This window comes from Pagrus pagrus (assembly GCF_965226575.1).
Source record: "Pagrus pagrus genome assembly, chromosome: 2".
NCBI lineage: Eukaryota > Metazoa > Chordata > Actinopteri > Spariformes > Sparidae > Pagrus > Pagrus pagrus.
The window spans coordinates 6431457-6452385 of record NC_140186.1 but is presented as its reverse complement, the minus strand read 5'-3'; the positions used below and the strand labels follow the sequence as shown (position 1 = coordinate 6452385).

At 39.4% G+C, this 20929-nt stretch overlaps 2 protein-coding genes across 3 annotated transcripts; one reads left to right on the top strand and one right to left on the bottom strand.

Annotated features, from left to right (window-relative positions):
• Nucleotides 1-1110: 1110 nt before the first annotated feature.
• LOC311273253 (bifunctional apoptosis regulator-like) lies at nt 1111-11062 on the bottom strand. Of its 2 annotated transcripts, none has more exons than XM_084380206.1 (9): nt 10793-11062; nt 9111-9411; nt 8006-8104; nt 7548-7641; nt 5340-5512; nt 4991-5135; nt 4674-4853; nt 4169-4365; nt 1111-3553 (listed from the first exon to the last, which is right to left on the bottom strand). In XM_084380206.1, exons 2-9 carry the CDS (start codon nt 9407-9409, stop codon nt 3361-3363), a joined length of 1380 nt encoding a protein of 459 aa, XP_084236332.1. In that variant the 5' UTR covers nt 9410-9411; nt 10793-11062; the 3' UTR covers nt 1111-3360. The 2 variants fall into 2 exon arrangements, with proteins under 2 accessions (XP_084236332.1, XP_084236333.1); XM_084380207.1 differs by having other exon boundaries at nt 10797-11062.
• Nucleotides 11063-12139: 1077 nt separating this feature from the next.
• Nucleotides 12140-20859, top strand: LOC311273204 (uncharacterized protein). Its single transcript, XM_084380148.1, has 12 exons — nt 12140-12280; nt 14346-14520; nt 14629-15083; nt 15919-16117; nt 16579-16631; nt 17066-17204; nt 17303-17395; nt 17540-17614; nt 17710-17805; nt 18199-18276; nt 18912-19154; nt 19709-20859. Exons 1-12 carry the CDS (start codon nt 12272-12274, stop codon nt 20491-20493), a joined length of 2400 nt encoding a protein of 799 aa, XP_084236274.1. The 5' UTR covers nt 12140-12271; the 3' UTR covers nt 20494-20859.
• The last annotated feature ends 70 nt before the right edge of the window (nt 20860-20929 follow it).

Sequence of the window (20929 nt, the reverse complement as noted above, 5' to 3'; positions counted from 1 at the left end):
CAGGCGACACACAAGCTATTGATTACATTTATTTTTCTTTTTTTTCCCTCTGAAAAACATAAATGGCAAATGTACATTGTGTAAATCATTCTATGCATATTCTATGTACATATAATTCAACCTGAACAGTAAATTACTGAACTCACTGTACATGAGTACACATTAGATCTAATATTATGGCCTTACCTGGTCTCTAATCAAAGTTTTTTTTGGTTTTTTTTATCTGACTTGTTGTTTAGTCTGTTTTTGTCTTTTCTTGTACAATTTGGCTATTTAATTGCATTTGTAAATAAAATAAAATAATGGTTATAAAACATATTAATCAAAAGAAAGGCTAAAAATGTAGTTCTTTTAAGTTTTAGTCAGGCCTTTGCCCAAATTCTAGTTATGAGTTTATTGATGTGTATGGGACGACATATCCATACAGTGAAGTTCTTCTCTCAACTTCAAAACAAAAAACAAAACAAAATCTTACATTAAAAATACACACTGGGGGATATATAAACATAAAGCTGTACTATATATATAAAAATATACTTATTAAAAGATAACTTAAAAGATATTATTGGCATATGGCTGACGGTGTACATAACACTGAGCCTGTGGAACCCAGTCAGTATATTTATAGATTCATTCAACCAGATCTTATGTAGGATTATTTGTAAAGGTCAAGAGATGTAGTGAGTTAAATATAGTTAGGAAAACATATCTTTGTCAAGTTAAGTGTTGCTTTGCAGATACAACTAGTAGATGGAGGAAAAATACAGGAGTGTTATTTCAGATATGTTCAGATACTGTTTATAATGTACACACTGTCATTTCTTAGTTTATTTCATCTGAATTATTTTAAATGGCTCTTTTTGTGACCACTCTTGCACGTTACTTGTCCTGACGTGACCTGAATCCCCCCCATAAAAATCAATTCAATCTCATCATACATGATCGTGAAGTAGAGTGGTCCTGCACACGTGTGCGAGCAGACGGGCATTTGTTCAAAAAGTGGCGTTTCTATTTCTGAAGCTCAGGCCATCACATCCCCGGAGTGTGGATTCAAACTGTTCTTATAAACATAATAATCCTCATTACATTTAGAAACAAATCGGCACAACATTATGTAAAAATCTTTATTTTTTCATTAGAGAACATTGAAGAACAAAATCACAGTGTAAAACTTTTAAGTGCAAATAAACTATGTAAAAAATAAAGTCTTTGATTAGCTCTACCCTCCCATCACATGAAAACGTATGATGCAAACAATGTTTTTGAACGATAAAAAAAAAAAAAGTGCAAAGCAATATTTGTCAGCAGAGCCAGCAAATAAAATCTGCTATGAACAGTTTCTGTTAAAAATCATAAAAATTGGACCTCGGGTTGAGCAGCCATGAGGTAGGCAGCACAATAACAGAGCTCCCCCATCATCAAGAATATTTTTTCAAAAGATTGTTCCACATTAACAGAAGAAGTTAAAGAGGCGTTTATAATATGCCCAAACCAAAAAAGAAAAACATTTCACAGACGAAGGAAAGGGCGCAAACAGCCGAGGAAGAGTCCGTCGAGGACGATACAGCTGGCAACCCTGTCACGGGGGAGCTACAGGTGGATGCGGACATGGCTAACCTGCAAATTATATTGCAAGAGCTGAGAGAGTTTCGACGTGAAAATGCAGAGACTCTCCGAGAAATACGAGAGGACATTAAGGCAACTAACAGCAGAGTTGACGAAGCCGAAACGCGAATTTCAGGGACTGAGGAAAGAGTGCAGGGGCTGGAGGAGGGGTCTGAAAACAAATATATGTATAATATCCTATTACTAGCGAGTAAGGAAGCGATCACAAGGAAATGGTTGGTAAAAGATTCTCCTACAGTCAGGACTGGATCAAAGTGGTTCAGGATGTTTTCATAATGGAGAAGCTAACATTCATTCTCAGGCTTGAACAAGATAAGTTACTGGAAAATCTGGATAAACTTTATAACAACTTTTAGGCAAGATACTGGGTAATGTGATAAAACCCCCTATTTTTTTACTCCACTCATCTGGTTGCAGCAAACTATCTTTATTTAATCTATAATTATTATTATTTGTGTTGTTGATTTTGCCATCGCAGTTGTTATGACCCCACTATAAGATCTTGTTTGCAGGAGAAGTTATGAATAAAGAAAGGTGCATATGGGGCAGACACATTTATTAATTTTACAGCTGTTAGTCTATTTTTATTTACTGCTTTATATTTATTTATTTTATTTATTCTATTTTTTATTACTTATTTTTTGGATTCTTAAGTTCCCTACCAGTTCAGAACCTGTGTAGGAGTACTGTGGGTGCTTTTGTAATGATGTGAATTTTTTTTTTTATTAATGAATTTTTTTTTTAAAATTATGCATCTATTTTTCTTTCATTATCTACTTGGATGATAAGACTTGTGGCATGTATACAGACTTAAGAGCAACATGTTTAACTTATTTTTCTTCAAATAAAAAGTTTAATAACAAAATAAAAAATCATAAAAATTAGAAAAAGATGTTTCAGAATCTCAGAAAAATGAAGAACACATATTCGAAGTGCCACATGTATTGTGAGATGTTTTCCCTTGAATCAACTGTAAAGCCTGACGTTCCCATCAGGCTGCAGAACGACAAACTTCAACATTTGACACATTTCACGATCATGTTGCCAAACCTCGCCGCACTCTACAGTTCAGACAGCTCTGTAGTACCAAGATCACAGTCAAACCGCCCTGAAGACCCGAAGAACATCGTCGAAATTATGAAGAATACGAATTTGTTACTTACTATAAATCGGTTTCATTCACAGATACTTTTAAAGCTGCAGTTGTTCATTTAACTGGCTGTGGCTTACATTATTAAGTTATTTTGAACGATTCATGTTTTGTTCTACCTGTCGCCGGGTCACAGACATCTCAGTGCTACGAAGCTATCAGGAAACTCCTTTACGAGGCCGTCCTTACTACCACCGGTGCTGGAACATGACTAATCATTTGCATAACTGCCCTCTGGACCTTTTTAGGCAATGTGGTTTGTGAATGCACTGTGCACGCAGAGAGAGCGATCACTGCAGTAATCTCTCCTTATCAGTCACACCACAGATATCTCAGCCTTTCTCATCTTGTTGGCTTTGTTTCTCCTACAATAGCTCAATGCCTCTTTTGTTCCACGTGGCAACCATCCAGCAGAGAGACGAGACAGGAAGCGAGAAAACTTCCCTTCCAACAGCAAATAAGCCAGTCTCATGTGAGTTTACTGCCAAAAATAAGCACTCGTCCTCTTCAGCAACTGGATTTCTGGCTCTTTTGTTTGCTGTGATGTGTACGGCGTTAACTGGGCACTGACTGCATGCAGTTTGTTACAGCGCCTGTGTCTCTGGGTGCATCAGTTGCTGCACCACCAGGTCTATGTTAATAATGGGACTGAAGTAGAGAGCCCAGTAGAAGAGGCAGTTGCACACAAACTGCGGGACAAAAGGCCACAGGAGGGCGAATGCAAACCCCTGAGATAACATCTTCCACAAGTGGCTCCACATCTTGTCCGGCAGAGACCTGAGGAAAGATGAAACATCTAAGTTAGTGTATGTAGCCAACCTGTAACTGAACAATTACACAGGCCTGCAATGTTCATGTAGTGAAAAACACATCCAACAAAAATAAATGCTTGAGAAATGAAAAGATGTTTCATTAATGTTCTCCACCAGATTATTGAAAAATGTTGGTCGGTGTTTCCAAAAGTTCAAGATCACGTCTTAAAAGGTCTTGTTTTGTTCCACGATACTCAGTTTACTGTCAACGAGGAATAAAGAACCAGAAAATACTCACATTTAAAGGGGCTATTTGTAAGAACTGAGTATGAATTGCACCTTTAAGAAGCTGGAATCTGAGACTTTATCCTTAAAAAAATTAGTCAAACCGATTAATTGATTACCAAAATAGTTGGCGATTCATTTTATAGTTGACAACTAATCAATTACTCAATCGTTGCAGCTCTAGTCCTGTACTGTCTGCCTCTGGGAACTTTGTAAAGACAACAATGGAAAATTAAATGAAGTTTAAAGTGTTTACTGCATTCGTTTTAGATAGTCTATGTTTGACTGTGTATCAAAAAGAAAGAAACAGAAACAGAAACAGAAACAGAAAGCTCAGTCTTCCCTCTGCATCTACCTGATCGTGGCTCTTGTCCAGAGTCTCCACAGTGCGCAGCCTTCCAGCACAGACAGCAACATGGTGTTGACAATAATGAAGCGAGATGTCCAGTAGTGGACGGCCAGCCAGTCCCAAGCAAACTCTGCTATCAGCTGGTACGGAAGCAGGAGGTACTTTACAAGAAACTCTGCCCACTGTCGCCAACTGGGCTCCAACTAACACACAGAAAACAAAAAAAGTAAAAGAAGAAGTCATTTAAGTTATTTTTTACTGTAAGAGATCAAGAGAATCTGCATCCTCAATAAGTACATTATAATTTCACTGACAGGGAAGAGAAGTTGGAAAATACTGAGAAACAAACTAAATATTTGTCTGTTTTAGTTTTTTAATTGGTCTTGTTGACTAAAAGGTGGTGGTGAATCGATGTAATCGTCCCCCATAAAAGTATAAATATGTACCGACCTATTCTACCTGTTACAGTATATGAGTGATAGTGTCTATCTGGCAGATCGCAAACTGTCACCTGTGTGTTGAGGAAGCTGCCCTCCACCGAGTGGTCGATGTTTGCGATGGCCGGACAGCAGGTGTGCAGGAAGGGCAGGAAGGTTTCCGAGTAGTCGAATAAATACAAATAGAAGAGTGTGAGACGAGGGGAGCGCTTCAGTGCGTACAGCAGGAACAGAGACTTCCCTGCATTAGCAGCCTGGAGGAAGGTGGTGGAAGTACGTGAGTACAGAGAAGGTGGACAGGTCATTAGGTTGTACATGGAAGAAATTAAACAAACACTAACAGGAGACTGATGGTCGGCAGTGTATTCTGGGGCAGCCCAGACCTCGTTACCTTGTATTCCCAGAGGTTCTGCGGAGGTTTGACCCCCAGGGTTTTAACTCTGTCCAGTTCAGCCAGAACCGCCCGTCGGTGAGCCTGATTTTCGATGCTGTAAGGAGGTTTTAACAACTCTTCATCCCCCAGCATCAACAGCAGCCTAACGCGAAGAAATAAACACCACATGGCATGAACATAATGATCTACAGCATGAGCTGCAACACTCGTTACACACTTGGATAAATGTTGAATAAATATGGCTAAACTTTCTGTTTGGGGGGAGATAATGTGTCTGCATGTTGAAATCTGGTCAAGAAAGTAAACAAAGACTGTAGTGAAATAATATTCGGTGTAATTTATCTACCTCCCATTGACGTTCTCCTGCTGGAAGGGTTCCCTGTAAAGCTGGGCCCAGGGACCCAGGTGATCGAGCCAGGACACGACTTCCTCCGGCGTCCAGCGAGACACAGGTTTACTGATCAGCGGGTCATGCTGGTCGACCGCACCACTGCTCCAGTGATACACCAGCACCATCACCTGGAAACACACACAGATATTAACAAACACAGTACAGTCTCCAGTAAATGATGGTTACTGTGTCGTGCATGAATCAGCCACTGCCAGCAGAGGCCACTGTATGTGTCTGACAAAAATATAAACCTGCTCTTAACTATAAGAGTAATAGTAAATAAATATGATTTAATTTATTTAATTTCACTTCTGTTTTAAGCCAAACTCCACAAGTGTCCATTTGGCTATATGTGTTTGTTGTGTAACACCACCATCAAATATCAGTACTGTGCAAAATAAATGGATCATAATAATGATGGATAAAGGGAACGAAATCACCAATAAAGTGAGCACATGGAAAACCAAGAGGTTGTTTGTGGTGAAAAAACAAAACAAAACTGTGAAAAAGGATCCTAAACATCTTTAGTTTTGGAAATAAAATGACAAGAGGACGTCTTAATTTGAGTTATATACTGATTAAGTTGAAGTTTTATGTCCACTTGACACGATTTTTGGCCAAGCATGACAGATTTTGATAAATTATCTGTCATCAGTTACTTATAAATAAAACTAAACATGTCTCAGGCTGCTGAGGATAAATGCATGTGAAAGAAACTGATGATTGTGGCTCAGGCCACTTGATTCAATCATGATATTCCTTTATGAACTGTGGTCAAAATCAAGACCATGCTGTCCTGTTTTTACGCTCTTACCCAACAGCACACACACACACACACACAGATGTACTGCCACGCGGCAAAACACACAGTGATGTTGCTCCCGGGTGCCACATGGACAAAATAAACATGGTCTGTCTACATGATATGAACCGACCTCTTCATTCACTGCTGTGGTGACCTCAACAGGTGCATTTTACAACACCATGGAGTAAAAAAGTGGGCACATGCAAAGACAACTCTTTAGATATTATGTATTACGAAATATCATTGATTTTGCTGAATATTTGGTTTGTTTAACTTCGTAGGTATTTACAACTATTTCCTCCACAACAGCTTACAACCAGTCACAGAAAAACAGGGTAACACTTTATAATAACGATCATTAGTAAGTCCTTTATAAGACATTAGTTAATGATGAACAAAACATTAATAAACCTTTGTAAATGATTAGTTAATACTAAATTAACATATCACAACTATGTTGTAAGTCATCTGCAAATGACTTGTTAAGCATCGAATATTCATGAACAAATCATTAGTAAATGATTACTTAATGATTTGTTGATATATTATGAATGACTTGCGAGTGATTATAAGAAATTATTATTAATGAATGCTGTTAACAGATCACAAATATGTTGCAAGTCATCTACAACTGATTAGTTAATTATGAAATATTCATGAAATAATCATTAGTAAATGTTTACCTAATGATTTGTTATGTAATGAAAGAGGCCTGTTCTTCTAAGAGTTATCGTAGTTTAGATTTTTTTTAATTTAATATTAGCGGATATATGTTATATAGTATACTCACGCTGGCGTAAGTATGATACGATAGTCGAGTGGTTAACTTTAACTTTTAACTTTATTTTTATTTGTATGGCACTTTTCATACATACAGCAACACAAAGTGCCTCACAGAGGATAAAAACATAAAAGAAAAACTGAGAACCACAAAGAATAACCTTAAATACCCAACCCTCCCACCCCCACAAATAAGTACGCCGCCAGCCATTGCATTTTAAACCACGGGACGCTGGTTTGCATCCTGGCCGCCGCACTAGCCCTTTTCAAACCGCCGTTTGCATGTGGGGATCCTGCACCAATTCTCTGCATCCGCCTGTGTGTGTGAAAGTTCAGATGTGGCGAGGGGTGTTTACACTTTAGATTAGGGGGATGCAAAAGCACTTGTAAATGACTTATGGATGATTCAGTAATACATTTACACATGAGTTATAAAAGATGAAGAACAGGCCTCTTTCATTACATAACAAATCATTAGGTAAACATTTACACTACTAATGATCGTTATTATAAGGTGTTACCAAACAGATTTACATACAAAACTTCGAGGGGAGTTTTAACTGCTGTCGAATACTTACAGCCACACACGAGAGTGCAGTGAGGACGCCAGAGAAGAAGAAGCCCGCTCCTTTGTGCTGGTTTGTCCTGGATCTACCCAAGTTGTCACCATACCTTAAAAACATGTAGATGTTTAATGGATCTCAGCTCTTTTGCTTCAGACTACCAAAGGTATCAAATACAGGTGAACAGATCAGACACAGGGCAAGTTCACGGGGATGTCACTATCATTGTCAGACTATACATCGAAGTCTGTCTCTGTTGCCGACCTGATGTAGGCACCAGATTCAAAAGAAAGAAAGAAGACATCTCTGGTTCTGCTGCCTCAATTTTGATCCTTTATGGCTTAAACTGTTCATCGTGAGTCTGACAATGTTTTAAGAGTGCAATGCTAAATCAGTAGAGTACTTTTTCGGTGTGCACTATGCCCACACTCTTTACACAAAATCGGCTCGTATCACAGATTATATTGTGCTACCTCTGGAAGGCCAGCAAGCTGCGGGAGATTTTGGGGTTTGCCTGGATCTCTGCTCTCCTCCGCTGAACGACATCACTGAACAGCTTGTCGGTTGCATCCCTGGAGAGAAGAGCATTAAGTGAAATTAGTAGATTAAATGCAAATGATCTCGAGAAAACAAACAAAAGAGGTGGTGAAAGTCTGATTTTGGTTGAAACGAGTCCTTCAACAGACAGGTTGAGGAAGGTTTGTGGTAATTCGACTGTCAATCACACTTTGCTTCCTCTATCCTATTCCTCTAGTAAACAGTCAGCAGGTGTCTTTATGTGTGATACATCACCATGTCAGGTTTAACTGCAGACAACGTAATGATTTATGTGTTGAATTTGACCCGACTGTGTCCATTCAAATTTCACCACCTTGGTACAACATGTGAAATCACCTTTAATCATTTCCTTTTCACACTACACCTCTGTGCACTGACTGTGAGACACTCTGCACCACTTCCTGATTCATTTGGTGTTACAGTAAATGTGTCTGATGGCCACAGCTCGCTTCCTCTCAATACTCACAGCAAAAAAGGAAATCAATATGAAGACATTCGAAAGTTATTGTTTCCTGCTTCGTTAACAGACTTAGTGGTGGCTCGTTGTTTTTAACACCAACTCCATAACTCTTAGCTCATATGTCCACAGGTTTCTCATCGTCCTTTTACCCACTACATTCTTGACTAATGATTAAAAGACATTAGTAAGTATGTGACTTCACAAAGTTGTTTTGGAGTAGCGTGAAAATCTGGAGCTGATATAGCACATGGGGCTGAATAACCAGGTTTCTCTGTGTTTAGTGTAAACATCATACTCTGAATGTGACGAGACTAGTGTGCATGTAAACATGATCAAAATGTCACTGTCCCAGGAGAAAGTATTGAAAGACAGAGACAGACAGTCAGATATTTTATAAGCACTACTACCACAAAATTCGAATGATATCCACTCGCATACTTTGTGTCTTTCGAGGTCGACAGTAGGTCTCTGTTCTCTACTGTACATGAGAGAAATGTGAATTCTGTGGTCAGAAAATCAAACATTCGTTCCCTGATATGGTCTAGTTGTGAAGAGCATACCTCAGCAGTATGTTGATTTTAGGAAAGCCTTCCCACTTCTCCCGGCACTCCGGGCACTCATTTTTGTGAGAGGACTCCCACCACAGAGCCAGACAGTGGCGGCAAAAGTTATGGCCGCAGGTCAGGGTGGTGGGGTTCACCAAGATGTCGTAGCAACAGTGACATGACAATTCATGCTCGGAGATGTTGGTGGTAGAGGGCTCTGACTGGTTCGGTCCAGGTGCGTGAGGGGGGTCGTCCATTAATGCTCCCAGGCTGTCCTCTGATGAATCCCACTCCATCTGGTGCAACATATCCATGTCTGGATAAGAGGAGAAACAAGGTTACAAAAGAAAAACTCAATGGAGAAAGTGATATTAGGTTTAAGATTACAATACGGGGACAATCTCAGAGACAAGTGGCAATTTCAACGACCATATTAGAGCTTTTCTCTGTCCCGTTCACGACTTTATCACTCAATTTAGGCAGTAAACAGGAATCACAAATCTTTTATTTCTGACAGACATTGCGATTGTGATACGATTCACAATAAGAGTGAATGCTTGTTTTTGTATCACAAAATATCACAATTAATCTCAAGAGGATCTGACTGTCATTTGATTGACGTGTGTTAATGTCTGTACCATGTTTTCTTCCATCAGCGTGTTTGCTGTTCGTCTCTGTTTGTTGGCTGCACTTGTTAAGTCAACAAAAGCAATTTGGCTTTGTATTATCGGCTACATTTATCAGCTATAATCTATTTATCAGCGATAGCCAATAATGTAAATTTTCCATTATTGGGCCGATGATTTATCTGTCCGATATATCGTGCATCCCGAATACAAACCCAGGTTACGGTGTTATAAAACACAGAAAATCTTTACAGTCCACATAGATAATGTGACTTTGATGATAATTAATGAGTTGATTTTCCAAAAATGTGAAATATGACTACAGAAATACATAGAAAACACATCTAATGATATAACACTACCCAGAAGGTATTTAAAAGTGGTCAGCAGCATAAATGTAAAGTATGGGTACATCAGTTGTGGATAAGGAGGTATGCTAGCTAAAAATAAAAAAAAAATTAAAAAAAACAGACTTGCTCCTTTAACAGGCGTAATGTTGTCTGGTACTGGATGTCATTGAGTACATATACACATGAATAAACATATTTATGGGTGAGGAAAGGGCATAAGAATCATTTTAGCACTTAGCTAGCTAATGACGTTACTGTCAGCTACATTTGGTTCAGGTATTTTGTTTACAATGAGCTGGTGTCGTGTTAGCACTGGGTCAAACACGTAGCTAATGTACAGATAACGTTACTAAACAACAAACAACGAGCCTGTCAGCACCCCGAAGCAGAAAACGTAACAGTAATTCAGACGCTGACAGCTTGTTAAGTCTAATTAGCTAGCCACTTTGCTAGCAGGTAACGTTAACTTATCACATCCTGCTTCGGACGTTAGCCGTTACTACTGTAACAGTCTAGCTCGATAGCTACCAACGTTAGCTAGCTTAGCTTTGTGAGGCAGAGCGATAGTTTACTAATAATACACATACCGAGATGTCCGGTCGATAGCTTGTAGGACTGATATGTTAGCTGGAGAGGACGCGAAAGCTAACTAGCAGTAGTGTTACCTGTGCTAAGTTAGTAACTGCTAATAGTCAACGTCATCCATTAAACCTCAGTTTACCTGCCTCAGGAGTGGCCTCTGACCGCTGACCCGCTGGAGGATGACACAACCATCTGGTTTAATAACTTCTCGTAGCTTCTCGTAAGTCAACCCTGAATTAAACGATCTATGGAGCAAAGGAGGATTTCTGCTTCAGTGGTTGTCACCATGGCTCCCCGCACTGCTGCCACCGCCGCCGCTGCTGCTACTGTGGAAAGCCCCACGCACACACCCACGCGCACGTCAGCGTGTCATGCGGGTGCCTGATTGCGGTTGAACGACACCGTCACTGGTCTCACTCACCTGTGAGCCCGCAGCTGCAGCTGCAGCAGAGGAGGAGGAGGAGGAGGACACAGGAGCTCTTCCTCGGTGATGTTGTAATGCCTGTGAGGCACAGCTGATTTCTGACATGTGGCTTTTAAACGCTGCTGCAGCTCAAAGTTCAGACCTGATTCTGACAGTAACCTATTAACTTACACGTCAGGGGGTGAACACGTTGTGTTAATGGTGAGTTATGTCTCAGTGTTTCTTAAAAATAGTCCTGAGTCACCATCAGAGCACACAACTGGTAAAGAAATTGTACTCAGGCCATACAAATACTATATATTAATATTATTTTCAACTCTCACTGAACTGCATTTTTCAACCAACATCAGCCCTGACTCCCAAATATTCATTTATTCTCAGGATTTAAACCCTTTAAATACCAGTTTGTTTACATGATGCCATTCTGTCTTTAAATTAAATAAACACGACACATTGTTATTTTCCATATACTTACAAAATATCAAACACCTTTACCAACACGTATGCAATGTGCATTAATACAGCCAAAATGATCCAAAAATGTTATTTAAAAAAACAGTTGCATGAGGATTAATTATAGTTTTCTTAAATCAAATCCAGCAGTTCTCAAATGAAGGTGTTGCAACATGATTCGAGATACACAAAACATTATTTAAGTGATTAAATAATTTCTTATTTGAAGTTTATCTGATGTAGTTTTGAAAACAAAAATGTTAATATAGTGGGTACAGGTGATTGCTTGTGTTTTGGGATTCTCACAATGAAGTGCTTTTATTGTGAAACAGGCCAAATGGGTCTCTAAAAATCCTTCATTCATATGAAACTAAGAGGGAAAAATCTATTTTTTGGTTGAACACCTCGGTCACAAACCTGTGAAGTAGACCCTGCTTCAATATAAGAGGTCACAAGGTTCAGAAGACGCCCATTAATCCCAAACTGGTGGCTTCATCTCTCATCTCCACCAGCATTTACATGACGTACTCCGTTTTGTCCAGCAGGGGGCGGTGTGCGCCCTCCAGCCTGCGAGCTGCCATTACAGACAGACACCGCTGCAAAAAAAACACACGAAGAAGAAGTGGTGGCGCAACACAGTTTTTAGCTAGACAGCAGCCCTCATCCAGAATAACGACACAACTTAGCTTCATTTACTGTCCACCCTGGTTTTCTTATGACATCCTTCAAACCCGGCGCACTATGTTTGAGGTAACGTAGATAATTTAGCTGCTATTCGGGCTGCTGTTGCACTGCGAGCTGTCGTTTGCTGGTTTTTTTTTTTTTGGATGTAGCTTAACTGTTTTAGTTAACTAGCTAGCAGACACAGTTCGGTAACCTGGTATGCAGATTTAAAAAAAAAAAGAGAAGTACCTTGCTTAGGTGTGGGTCGACTGGGGTGACGTTTGTTTGCAAACAATAACCATCTTTCATTCCGACATTTAACAACTGCTCTGGTTGATATCAGCAGGATAGCTGGGCTAGCTCGTTAGCTAGTGACGTTTTTGTGTTAAAACTACCAGCGATGCATTCAGTGACATTAAGTTATCCGGGGAAATGATTGATTGACTCCAGACTGTAAGGAAGTAATAGGGCCTCTGTCGTGTGCTAGTGATAGTAAAGAAAATATCAAGACATATAGACACACATAGTGTCAATGATAATGATAGCCAGCGTAACAAAACACAAGTTTATTTAAGCCAGCACCCTCCTGTAACTTTATTGGTTTCATGCATTTAAGATTGCTGTTCCTAGTATGTCAGAATCTCTGTCACTTCCGCCATCTATCACTGGCTGCACAAAAACCGACTGTTTCTTTTAAATATGTTTTGTTTTTGTTAGTTTTTTTTGTTGTTGCATTGATTAATTGTACTGTAAATCCATGCACAATTAATTGAACTGTAATCAACATCGCAGTATGGCAAAGTGCAACATCCAGGTCGCAAGAAGCTGCAAGTTTCTGATAAAGGTCAAATATGCAGCATCATAATAAAGTAGTGTGTTGCTGCAGAGATGTCCTGGCTCACAAACCTTGTTCTCCAGATGTAGGAGAACATGTTTGTGTGGTGCGGACCCCGACAAATGTCACATCATCTTGATTTTAATTGGTTTTTAAGAGAAAATGAAAATTATGATGCAAAAATGATCATTGTCATTAAGTGTGAATGGTATCACAATCAAAATAAATGCATTGTGATTTTATTTACCATCATAATCCATAGCAGCGATGATAAATACTGATATTTGTGGCCTATTGTGCACTTGTCTTGGCCATCATTTCCTTGAAAAGCTGATATGTAATCTAAGAGAAGAGATACACTTGATTGAGTTAATTAAAATCGAGTTAGCTTCGAAGCCACTGCAGTCTTTGTTAGGGTTGTTTATTTCTGCTTGAAATATGCAACACAAATAACTTTTACATTTGTTTTGTGTACAAGGCGAGAGTGAACCCTTGCACATTGTACACATTGCACTAAGTTTATTGAAAAGACAAGACCTTTGGAAGGGAGTCAAATCACCAAAAACTCAGACAATTACACAATCAATAATTGATCAGATATGTCAATAAAATGAGACAAGCAATAGATGTCAACATCAGTGGAATACAATAGAAACCTGGAAATAGAAAATACAAGATGGGCACAAACAAGTCATTTTTCTGCCCATGAGTTTGAATAGGTGCTGAATTTTCAGCTCTTTCACTTGATTTGTTTCGACTGCTTTATTGATTTATTATCACAGCAGCCTGCGGCTTGAGTTTAAAGATGTTGTTGCTTCATATTTTGAGTTGAATTCCTCGTGAAGGTCTATGAAAACATTGCCTAATAATAAATACAGTGTCGACAACGTGTCGGAACGAGTTTGCAACCTTTTCTCATTATTTCAGTGTCCTACGCACCTGGCTGTAAGGTGTGAAGTAGGCTATGTTAAATTTAATGTGAGGCTACAGGAGAGGAATTGCAGGACACATTCTTGGAACAATATATAATGGGACATTTGTAATAATCTGCTATGATGAATGTAGCAATACTTGTCTATCCTCACCATTTTTATTTTATCCTTAGGTACGTATGAAGCCATATTTTTTGCATATACAGAATTTTGAAAGTGTTTTCTCAGGATTATTTCTGGCAGATTAAGCTTGTGTTATTATGTATAATGTCTTTTGTTTTATTGCAGCTACCATGAACTTGTTGTGGTTTCTGAGGATTGTTACTGAAAGCCTTAAAGATGGTGGTTACTGAGTATGAGTGTCTCTGTCTTTATTTCTCATCAGGATCCTGAACTCCAAGATCCATTGTCACTGAGCTTAAATGAAAACTATGATGACCAGAATTTGCCACATCATGATTCAAAAAAAGCACCAGCGAGCCCTGACTATAATTGTGAGACACCAGAGATTCAAGTGATCATCAAAGAGGAAGAGGAAGGCTGGACTGTGAGTGAAAATCGTGAGTGGAAAATCTTACATATCAACAAACTCTTACCAGATGTCATGCGCACTGTTACTCGATCGTGACTTTCCATGTTTTTGTTTTGTCTTGTCTTGTTAAACACAGATGAGAGCTTTAGCTCAGAGGAAGAGAAAGAGGATACCTCCACACCTACTTGCTATCCCCACCTCAAAGCGTACGGGAAGGACAGCTCCATTTCACACGGAGTAAAGAGACATGACAGAGTATGCTTAGAGGAGTCTGGTGGTCCGACTCTCTATGGGCAGAGCTCCTCTGCCAGAGAGGGGCGGCAGAGACACATGATCATGGACTCCGATGAGAAACCTAAGATTTCCTTTATATGTGGAAAAACACCGGGAAATGTGACTGTGTATCAGTGCAATAACACAGTACGTGAGATGACCACCCCCAGTCACACCAAGAACACGAAGTCCCATCAGAGTACACATGCAGCGGATGAGTGTTATGCTCAAGACCAGAGCATTGACGTCAAACAAAGCACATCTTTGCCAACAGAAGCAGAACTACACGAGACCAAAAGACCAGCACCTTGCCAAACAGTATGTAGAAATACTTGTTGTTGAAACTCTCTCTTTCTTTCCTCCTAATTTGTTTTCTAGTCATTTAGTAGTTGTTTCATGTGGTCAAACAACAATGTGGTCTTCTAAAGCCACCACTGATGTGTGTGTCGTTGCGTTTGCTGGACAGCACTTGAAGCTCTGTCCGAAACTTGTACACAAACGGAGCGAAGCATGGCATTTTTAAGGGTGTAGATTATGTTAATCATCTCATATTGCAAGCGTCCACCTCCTCATGAAGAGTTGACATTAGTCTGACTGAAAGGAGCGATTTAGGACAAGTTTCGACTCGGAACACTCGCATGAACAAGGGATTAGGGATGGAAAGATTATACATTTTCACAGTACAATTAGAGTCTAAGGAAATGTCCTGGGTTTGCAGTTTCACAGTTATAATGTATCACTTTATTACTCAACCACGGATGTATAAGATCACATGAGCATTTTTATTTAGATGTTTTATTGTATTCTTCTCTCCGCAACTTTTCTTTTTGTGGCTGTTTGTTGCTGTTGATGCCTTTTTTAAAATAGAAATCAACAGTAGACTACTATAAAAATAATAATAACAATAATAAAATAGTGAAATTGTTGCTGCATCTGTATTTGGGATCAGAATATGAAAATGTTTCTGCATGAGGCCCAATGATTTTTTAAAAAAACAATAAATCGTTATCGTGTCATACACACTTTTTGGGACGATGCAAAATATCCAAATCTGGTCTTATAACTTCCAATAAGATTTGCTGTGTGAGCAAATAAATAAAAAAAAAAACAGTGCATAAAATGAATGCTTTTTCACACTGCGTTCTGTATTTAGGATTCTCCTGAACGTAAGCCCCTGATGCCACATGGACTAAAGATGGCATCTGCAAACTTAGAGGATCAAACGCTCCATTTGACTGTCAGATTGCAGGCAGGGGAGGAGGAGGAACAGGAGGAGGAGCCGGAGGAGGAACAAGATGAAGAAATTGGTGGTTTAATCAACTCTGATGGAGAAGTGGTTGAGTGGGATGCCAGTAAGTGATTCATAACAGCACATTTACGGCAGAGACACGACTTGTGCAAACGGTTCAGTTTATTTACTCAGGACCAATTTTGATTCAGTTTCCCAAATTTGTTTATTTGGTGAGAATATTTTAAGTAGCGGTAAAAAATATAAGACATTTTCTCTGATTTGGTAACCAAATATATGTAAGTATTTCAAAACAAGACTTTTTGAATGCATGAAAACTATTACAGTTACATTCTTTTAGTTTTTGCTTTGTTTTGTCCATATTCACAGTTCAATTGGTGGTCATAGCACACAGCATTAATAAAATACAGTATGCATTGAGTTTATCCTTACATTAGCTTTATTTTTCATCTAAAATGCAGCCATTTATTTAAACTTCAGTTTTAAAATACTGTTGTAAATGTTGAATATCAGTTGTCATGTCAGGTATCTCTGAAACTGAGTCAACTATCCTGATTTTTATAGGAGACAGTCCCGACCGAGGCTCTGGTTGCACAGAAAGCCCTCAGCCTAGCAAGGTAACTTGTCTTTTCGACACAGCTCAACAATTTTGATAGAAGCACATCGAAATGGGCTGTCGCCTTCACGTCTCTTGACACCTCTAATTGCATAGCATAAAATGGCAATGCATAGAATACTATTCAACAACAGCGCATGCTTTATACAACCTGCAGAATGAAAGAAGAGATGAGACAATGCTTTTATTGTTCACCATTAATTTATCATAGGTCTCCCTCAGGACCCTTCCAAAATTTGATTTTTGACTGGTTTCCCCACAGCGAGTGTCTGCGAAAGTTACTGCTTTGTGTAGGGTTGAAGGAGAGTTGAAATTACACATAGCATCTGTCTAAGTCTTGAGATACTTGCTTACTTTACTGTCCTTAACTTTTAAGTACTGTTACCCAGGTTTGGGGGGTATGTTTCTGATGGTTTTTAATGATTATGTTCACAGGTTGTCATCCTGTCCGACTCTCAGCTGCAAGGCCAAAACCAGAGAGGAAGCAGCAGTCCAACACTCATCATGGAAGTTGAAGATGAAGAAAGGGACGAAGGCGAGGAAAAAGAGAGAGTAGCAAAGATGTCATATCGTGGTAAACAAAAAGTCAAAAGAATTATTAAAACTGTTTATGTTGTACGTAATAGTTTTGTCTCAGTTCTGAGAAAATCTTTCTGCACACAATGTAATCAGGAAAGAGACACAGGCGAAAGAAAAAGGCTCCAGATATTAAGGTGGTGTCGGTGGACGTCTCGGACACAGAGAAAGAAGTCCCTGCACGTCCTGGTGAGTGAAGAGATGGAAAGATTGAAAAGAAGATTTTCATTGTAATACATGTTTACTATGTTGTGCCTCATCATAGCATCAATATAAGAACTGTGTTTCTTTTCATTTGTTAACTTTTTTCTGTTGTTTGTCTTTGTCACAAAGTAAAACGAAGGGGCAGAAGAAGGAAATCAGAAGTTCCACTGTTGTCCAGTGAAGAATTAGAGGCAGAGCCAGGAAGTGAGTGTTCCTCTCGATTTTTATGGTAATAATAATAATAATAATAATAGTAATGCACTAAATGTGTGGATTTGTCTAACCTTTTCATCTTATAGTATCAAGGCGTACCCGAAGAAAGACAAATTTCCCTACCATAGTGGAATCAGAAGAAGTCAACTTAAAAACTGCCCGCCGTGTTGCTCCTAAGGCTGGTAAGAAGTCTAATTCTGCCTATTGATGCTGGTTCATTTCACATTATATGAGCTACAAACAATGTACACAGAGATGTGGACTTGGGATTTAAGTTTTAAATATTGCACAATGTAGTGGTAAATGAACTCATTCAGAAAATTCATCAACAAATTTCCATATGTTTTCTGTTGTATGGAAAACCACTTGTGTCGTGAAGTTTCAGACACTGTTTTAAAAGTCCAAACTGCACTTTCAGGGAGTGATGAGCAGAACTAAAAAGACTTTTCCTAACAAATCACTGGTTCGCAAACATTTTAAATCTAATTTTGAATCATACCCAACCCTGATACATATTACGGTTTAATTATCAGTTTTCTGACTAAAGCAGCACTTTTTTTTTTTTCTTTCACCAGCAAAGCGACCTTACAGAAGGAGGAAAGATATCAAACCATCTGCTGAAGGAGATGGAGAAAACACAGGTGTTTCTGCTGGTAAGTGCAGATAAAATGGTCCACAAGAGTGTATCAACAGCTTGGTAGTGCAGATGCAGCTAATACCATGTTATCCAGTGGTAAGTGCAGTGTGTATTGACTGCTAATGTGCGGGTTAGTAAAAAGCACTGCTTCTTTAGTATGTCTGCCTGCAGTTAAATACACATAGATTGCTAGAATCATTCACAACAGTGAATACATTGTTGACAGGAACTCTGTTTTTATTGTAAACCTGTGTTGGACCTTTTCTTGTGTTATCTAAAGCGCTCATTAAAACGGAGAAGACACATTACAGAAACATCATCATCTTTCATAGTCATCCAAATGCAGAGCAGCACCAGACAAAACCTGTTGACTGGCAGCAGTTTAGAGGTCAACATGCTGATGTGTACCACCTACGGGCAAAAAAGTGATTAATAGTGGCCATAGATGTTTCAAAAAATAGTAAATATGTTTTGTTTTTTAAAAAGGGAAGAGCTTCTATGTTCTTATAAGTTGACAAAAACAAAAAAAAACGAACACTATCCACAGACAATCTAATTGGCATCTGACTGGATTTTAATCTGCAAGCTCATTTTGTAAGCATTACGCTAACAGCCTAACCTTGTGGTTTCACGTTCTCCCTCCCCACATAGGGAAGAAGCGCCCTGGCAGAAAAATGGTTCGTGTTCCTATAGAAATCCCTCCGGAGCTCCTGAAGACGCCCAAAGAGAAGATCGAGTACCACTGCGCAGTGTGTGGCAAAGAATTCCCTCACGCCTACAAATTGGAGAGGCACCAGCTGATCCACACGGGAGAGAAACCGTACTGCTGCTCCATCTGTGGTCGCGGTTTCAACCAGAAGGGAAATCTCAAAACACATTACAAAGTCCATTTTGGTGAGACTGGGTTATACTTTACTTATAATATATTTACATTTACAGTTACATCCTGGAATATTTGTTGTTTCTTGTAATCTACATATAAATACATATGCCTAGAATTTGTTCCAAAAAACCCAGACCTGTTTCCTGCTGCATTGTGCTACAAATGCCCCTTTTCCACCAACATGGAACCAGTGCTTTTCTGGTTTGCGCACCTAATATCGAACCATTCTGAGCATTTCAAGCAAAAATCTCAGAGCAGGTACAACGCACTCTGTTGATGACTCGTCCTAGATTACAATGGTTCTTTTGAAAAATGGTGGAAATTCAAAAATCTTGAACAGAACTGGTTCAAGAACCAAAGCTTATTTGGTTGAAATGGGGTAATGGAGCAAAACAGGAAAACCAGCATGGTGGTCTGCAAAGGTTTTCAAACCAAACCTTGTAACTGTAATGTGGATGACAGAGAACAAAACATTTAATGTACAGTAATATATTTGAAGAATAAGTCAAAAACTGGGAACTTAGAGCCACATGACTGACACATGATTTGTCTCTCCTTTGTGAAGGTCGTAAAAGCACTGTGGAGTTTGAGGATGAGGTTGATCCCATCGCGTCAGAACTCTGCGAATACTTGAAGTCTCTGCCGGGGGAGTCCAGGATCAGATCATCCCTCCATTGCCTGGAATGTGGAAAAAAATGTGACAGTCAGTCAGCTTTACAAGCACACCACATTACTACACACTCGGAAGCAGCTGGTGAATCAGACGCAGTCGAGCAGAGCTCATCACAGCTTCTGTTCTGCCGCCGCTGCGGCATTCAGTTCAACGAAAAAGAAAAGCTGGAAGAGCACATGAAAACCCACGTTAAGGAGAAGCCCTACTCATGTCCCGACTGTGGCAAGAAGTTCATCAATGAGAGCTACATACAAGTTCACCAGCGCATCCATACTGGGGAGAAACCGTTCCTCTGCTCCCAGTGCGGCAGAGGTTTCCACACGGCTTCCTCTCTCAAGCTGCATGAGATGCAACACTCCGGGGAGAGACCGTTCGCATGCTCTATCTGCGGGAAGACGTTTCGGATAAACTCGTACCTGACAGCACATTACCAGACCCACATTAAAGACAGACCTTTCATCTGTAGCGTCTGTGGGAAAGGCTACTCTAGAGCAGAGGAGCTGAAGGTACACCACAGGCTTCACACCGGAGAGAGACCCTACGAGTGCGGAGTGTGTGGGAAGAGCTTCATTTACCGCCAGGGTCTGCGGCAGCATCAGCGCACACATGCTGGAAGACGCATTGGGCCAACCAGACAACTCGGTAGACCGAAGCAGGAGGGCAGGCTGGACATGTAACAGTTAATCTATTGATGCATTTTTTTGGTTGTTAACTGTGTCTGAAGATATTACAGTAAAAAGCGCTTCTTTCCTGATCTTCTTCCTTCCATTCCTACACCAGAGACGATTACTGTGTCTGAAAATATGCGCTACAGAGTCGGTGTGGATTTCCAAGAAAAATTTGGAAGCTTACTGTGTTGTCCTTCTTGTATTCATGTTTTGTACCCATGTTTTTATGTTTACTCTTCTCTAGTAGCCCATCTGTACAATTGGAGTGCCTTTGTATCCTGCATGCCAAATACTAATATTTAATGTTAAAAAATATGCACAATATCCTTGTTATTTTAAAATCCATGACGATGGAATACAGACATTTTTCAGAAACATGTCTTGTTTCTTTTCTACATTTGAAATAATGAATCTGAACATTATGAAATTTGTAGCGAGATCTGAT